Source organism: Nothobranchius furzeri, chromosome 10, assembly GCF_043380555.1.
Source record: "Nothobranchius furzeri strain GRZ-AD chromosome 10, NfurGRZ-RIMD1, whole genome shotgun sequence".
Taxonomy (NCBI): Eukaryota; Metazoa; Chordata; class Actinopteri; order Cyprinodontiformes; family Nothobranchiidae; genus Nothobranchius; species Nothobranchius furzeri.
Window position 1 is genome coordinate 42,927,401 of NC_091750.1, and position 4,721 is coordinate 42,932,121.

General features: G+C 45.9%; 1 protein-coding gene across 1 annotated transcript; it reads left to right on the forward strand.

Moving 5' to 3' along the window:
- Positions 1-448: 448 nt before the first annotated feature.
- Positions 449-2,636, forward strand: nccrp1 (P1, F-box associated domain containing). The gene is made up of 6 exons (XM_015960131.3): positions 449-676; positions 1,334-1,414; positions 1,495-1,591; positions 1,690-1,785; positions 2,183-2,321; positions 2,395-2,636. The coding sequence occupies exons 1-6, from the start codon at positions 535-537 to the stop codon at positions 2,533-2,535; spliced, it is 696 nt and encodes a 231-aa protein (XP_015815617.1). The 5' UTR covers positions 449-534; the 3' UTR covers positions 2,536-2,636.
- Positions 2,637-4,721: the final 2,085 nt, after the last annotated feature.

Genomic DNA, 4,721 nt, shown 5'->3' on the forward strand with positions numbered 1-4,721 from the left:
AAATGCAGTTTTGTAACAGCTATAACACGATCTTTGGTGTGTTCTTACTGTGTTTAGTTTCTAATTCCATTTTTGGTTCTTTTTAAAACACAGGAAAGGTTTTTCTTTACCTTGCTGACATACGTTTCATTTGCGACTGCAAAACATCCTCTTCTGCCCGCGGATAAACGGAGTAGGAAGTGACACCACCATCAGCGTCAGCTCTGAGGATGTTTTGCAGTCGTCAAACGAAACGTACGTCAGCAAGGTAAAGAAAAAACTTTCCTGTGTTTTAAAAAGAACCAAAAATGGAGCTATGACAAGAACATTGCATTGCTGAAATATGCTGTATAAATAAAGCTGCTATGGAGGTTTTGAAACTTGGTCCCAGTTTCTCCAAACCGAGGTTGTTCGTGGATTCTGCCTGTGAGCTGTCGCTTTAAGAGCCGTGGAGACTCACCATCATGTGGTTCCTTGTTTACGCCACAGGGCGTGGGTTCTGAACTTCCTGCGCCCCGCTGACCTGCTCTGATCACTCCGCGTTCGTCCACCACGATGTCTGCTGCTGACTGGAGGAAGAGATGTGAAGATGAGTGGGGTTTGCAGGGCGTCCCGATGCCCGAACACCTGGACTGGAAGTTCGTGTACGAGAGTAGGCCCTTTGGAAGGAACCTGCTGAAGAACCCCGCTCCCCTCGGTACCACGGCAATGCACGCGTTTGGGGTTCTGACCCGGTTCCAGTTTTCTTCCACTTTAAACAGCGTTTGTTGCGGCTAAGGTGGTCTCAAGGCACAGCTCCACGGGGCTCTGCGCACTTTTACAAAACTTACGGCCGTGGGCGTATCCCTGAGTGGAGTTTTTACTTTGAGTCAAAACTGTTTCTTACGTGGTTTTCTAAATCAGCTGTTTAGCTGTAGCCTGTGGATGATCAGCTGGTTTTTATCTGCTGTAGGAAAGAAGACGAGCTCAGACTTCCTCCCGCTGAAGAAACCAAACAATAGTTTTAATGTGACAACAGATCTAAACGGGTGTAAGAAAGAGGAAGGCACTTCCTGCTAAGTTACTACATCAGAGGACCTTACAACAGGACATAACATGTGATGACACCTTTACAGGCTGCTTAGTGCAGGCATCAATAATGTAGTGTGTGTTTAGGGTCTGTCTAACCTAAACTGGCCAGTCTGAGGGCTTTAGCTGGCAGGGCGTGACTGACCTCACGCTGGATCATCCTGATTAATGCTTTAAGAATGTGCTTGTGCACACCCAGTAACTTGTAAAAACAGGTATTTTCTGTCTGTTTTCTTGGCTATTTGCACTGGTAATACTGTAGTCAACAGTAGATTGTCCCCCTCAGGGTTCAGTAAGGACAACCCGCCGCCTGAACGTGAGCTGCCTGAATTTCCGCCAGGTGGACCTCCACGCCATCAGCCTGATGGTGAGGTGTAGAGGAAACAAGCAGGTTTAGATAAACAGTTTGGGACTGCCAGAGGGTTCTAATAATCTCCTAATTCTCAGGTGACTTTACCGGCTGGACCACAAGCACAGAGGTCCTGCCCTACGACACCAGCGGCATCCCTGAAGGTGTTGTGATCTGCGCGTTGCCTCAGTACAGGTTGTAGAGATGTTATACGACCTGTATGGTGTAAATTCACCCAGTTAGGCTGTTTCTGTAGGAGCAGGATTCACTCCTACTTGTTCTTTTGTCCTCAGCTGGTTCACCTTGGAGCAGGTTGTGGACCTGAAGGCAGAGGGACTGTGGGACCAGCTGCTGGATGAATGTCAGCCTGAAATCATTGTTCAAGACTGGTTGGTCACCACACACACACACACACACATATGCATCTCTCGTGATTTTTGTGCTCCAGATGCAGAATTCTGCTTGGACTAACAGCTCAGAGATCTTTTAACATTCAGCCGTCATCAATCTGACATGAAGGGGAGATGGCAGTCACAGCGCACCCCCAGTATTCATGCAGTCAGACAGTAGAAGTGATCTGGTTCTCGTGTCAACACAAAAAGTCTTTATTTAGTTGTGGAAAAGGGAAAATGCAGAAGCAGAAAATGTCTTCTTGTTTCACCTGCTTGTGAAGGTTTGTTGTGTTTTAGTTACAGCAGCAACTCCACAGGAACCTGAACATTCAGGTTATTTAAGCTAAAGATTACCACAAACATGCAAACCAAAACTAATAATCACGGTTTCCAGGTATGAGGAGAGTCAGTTGCATGAATTCATCTATCAGCTGCATGTGAAGTTACTGGATGCAGACAAAGCCACGGTGATCTCAGAGCACACAGCCAAGCCCAAAGAGGAGCTGAGCACCTATTCACACACCTGGAAGGAGGTGAGTCCCCCAGTCCCTCCCCCACTGCAGTCATCATCCTCATGTGAACTTTACCCTGAGTTCTTGCCTGCAGGTGTCTCACGTGTTCTCTGGCTATGGAGCTGGGGTGAGATATGTGCACTTCCAGCACAGAGTGAAGAACAGCTTTCTGAATGATTTCTTCCCCACGCTCTTCACTGGCAGCTCTGTGACAGTAAAACCAGTCAGAAAGTAGCTCACAAGCTGGGATGCAGACAATCACACCAGCTTGGTCAGTAACTGCTTCCTGTTAGAGTTGGTTTGAAATTAACACAATAAAGCACAAATTTAAATGAACTCATTGACTCTTTGTTTTTATTTAAGTCATTAATATATCACCTGTTCATGGGAGGGGCAAGGTGGCAATCAGGCTCTCTCTCTCTCTCTCTCTCTCTCTCTCTCTCTCTCTCCCTCTCTCTCTCTCCCTCTCTCTCTCTCTCTCTCTCACTCATTGATGCTCATCACCCTGTATCAAGCTCAGCTAGCATAGTAGTAGGTGTGTTTCCTGTGCCGGAATTTCAGGGTAGATTTACAGGAACTTCCCAACATGTGCATGTCTCCTCCATTTTCAGGAACTTTCAGAGTACCGGATTAGGGTACATACTCCTAATGGCCCAGTGCTAGTAGCTGAGTAGAAACTCTGGTTAACTCATGCTGATTGGTTGTAACTTAGTAGGAAATTACATCAGCAGATGTTACAAAAAAACTGCATTAGTAAAATTAAAAGAGTTGTTGGTGAAGCAGAATGGAAGCAAAGTAAAATAAGCACTGATTGCACTTAAAATCGACATCCCGACATCGGAAAACATGGCGTAATTCCCCCACAACTACTTGATTTACGGGGTTTTGTTGTCTCAAAGTGCCATTATAAACACTTCTGCTCATTGAACATCACGTTTTACCTCACACAGATGCCCTCGTGAATTAAAGTGTGATATACTTAAAAATAAATGTTTAATGTTATTGTGGACACCTTTTGGCACTGAGTGACATCACTCACTGCCAAACCGATATGCGAATGTCTGTGCAAAGTTCTGAAAGGGCTGAATTTGAATGGAGGCACAACAGCTGAGAGGACTGGGACATCCCATCTTCCAGTCGATTTCTCTGTTCCAGGAATTACTCTGAAATTCCAGTGATGGAAACACAGCTAATGTCACAGGAACTTTAACTTATTCATCTTAAACACCAGTAAGTCTCTTGATACGTTTTAGGAGCTAATATTAAAAGAAACTAGTTTAACCGAGGCTGCACAGTGGTTAGAGCTGTTGCCTTGCAGCAAGAAGGTCCTGGGTTCGCTTCTCAGCCTGGGATCTTTCTGCATGGAGTTTGCGTGTTCTCCCTGTGCATGCGTGGGTTCTCTCCAGGTGCTCCGGCTTCCTCCCACAGTCCAAAAACATGACTGTTAGGTTTATTGGTCCGTCTAAATTGTCCTTAGGTGTGAGTGTGTGTGTGTGATTGTTTGTCCCGTGTGTCTCTGTGTTGCCCTGCGATGGACTGGCTCTGTGTCCAGGGTGTGCCCTGCCTGATTGCCCATTGACCGCTGGAGATAGGCACCAGCCCCTCCGGGCTGCGACCCTACGTGGACAAGCGGGTTCAGAAAATGGATGGATGGATAGTTTAACTGGGCATATGAAGAAGGTATCAGTCCCATAATATCCTGCATGCAAAGCCAGCCTGCTACAATTGGAGCTAACCTAAAAGGAGTGTAAAGCCAAACTAGACCACATGGTGGTGTAGCAGCTCAGCCCAAAGTCAGCCAGGTGAACTAATGGGACTTCAGATATGGACTTTGGTGCAGGCCATTACTTTCACCACTAGATAGGGCTGTCATTTTAAAGCAGCAAATTAGTGTTACTAAAACCAGCAGAAGTCCTGTTTTTAGGCAGCTAAAGTGGTTTCTCTGAGAGAGTACATCCTTAAGAATGAAACACACAACTGTGTTTGCCTAAACCAGCTTATTAAAGAACAAGCAAATTATCCCCTGGCCTTGTTGCTTTAGGTCGTACTAGCATTTGACCAGACCCTCTCTGCAACTACCACCACAACCAGACCATAACCTTAGAAATCTACTGTGACTGTTGTACAAAAGACCAACCCAGCTTTATTGTTTTATTTATATTGTTTATTGGCTGGGCTGACCTGAGAGGCGCAGAGCTCTGATCGTTGATGCGCTCCAGACAGATGCGTCATGAGCACCGCCACAGTAACATTCATGGCCGTTTCTTCCTATGTGCAACCTATGCAGTTGCATAAGGCCCCCAAGCCCTCCACCCTTTTACTGCAGTTGTGTTGATGGCGACACAAATTGGCTTTCATACTTTACCATAACTCTTCGATAGTTTGCGCAATCAGATTGTACAGTGGTATACATTATGGTAA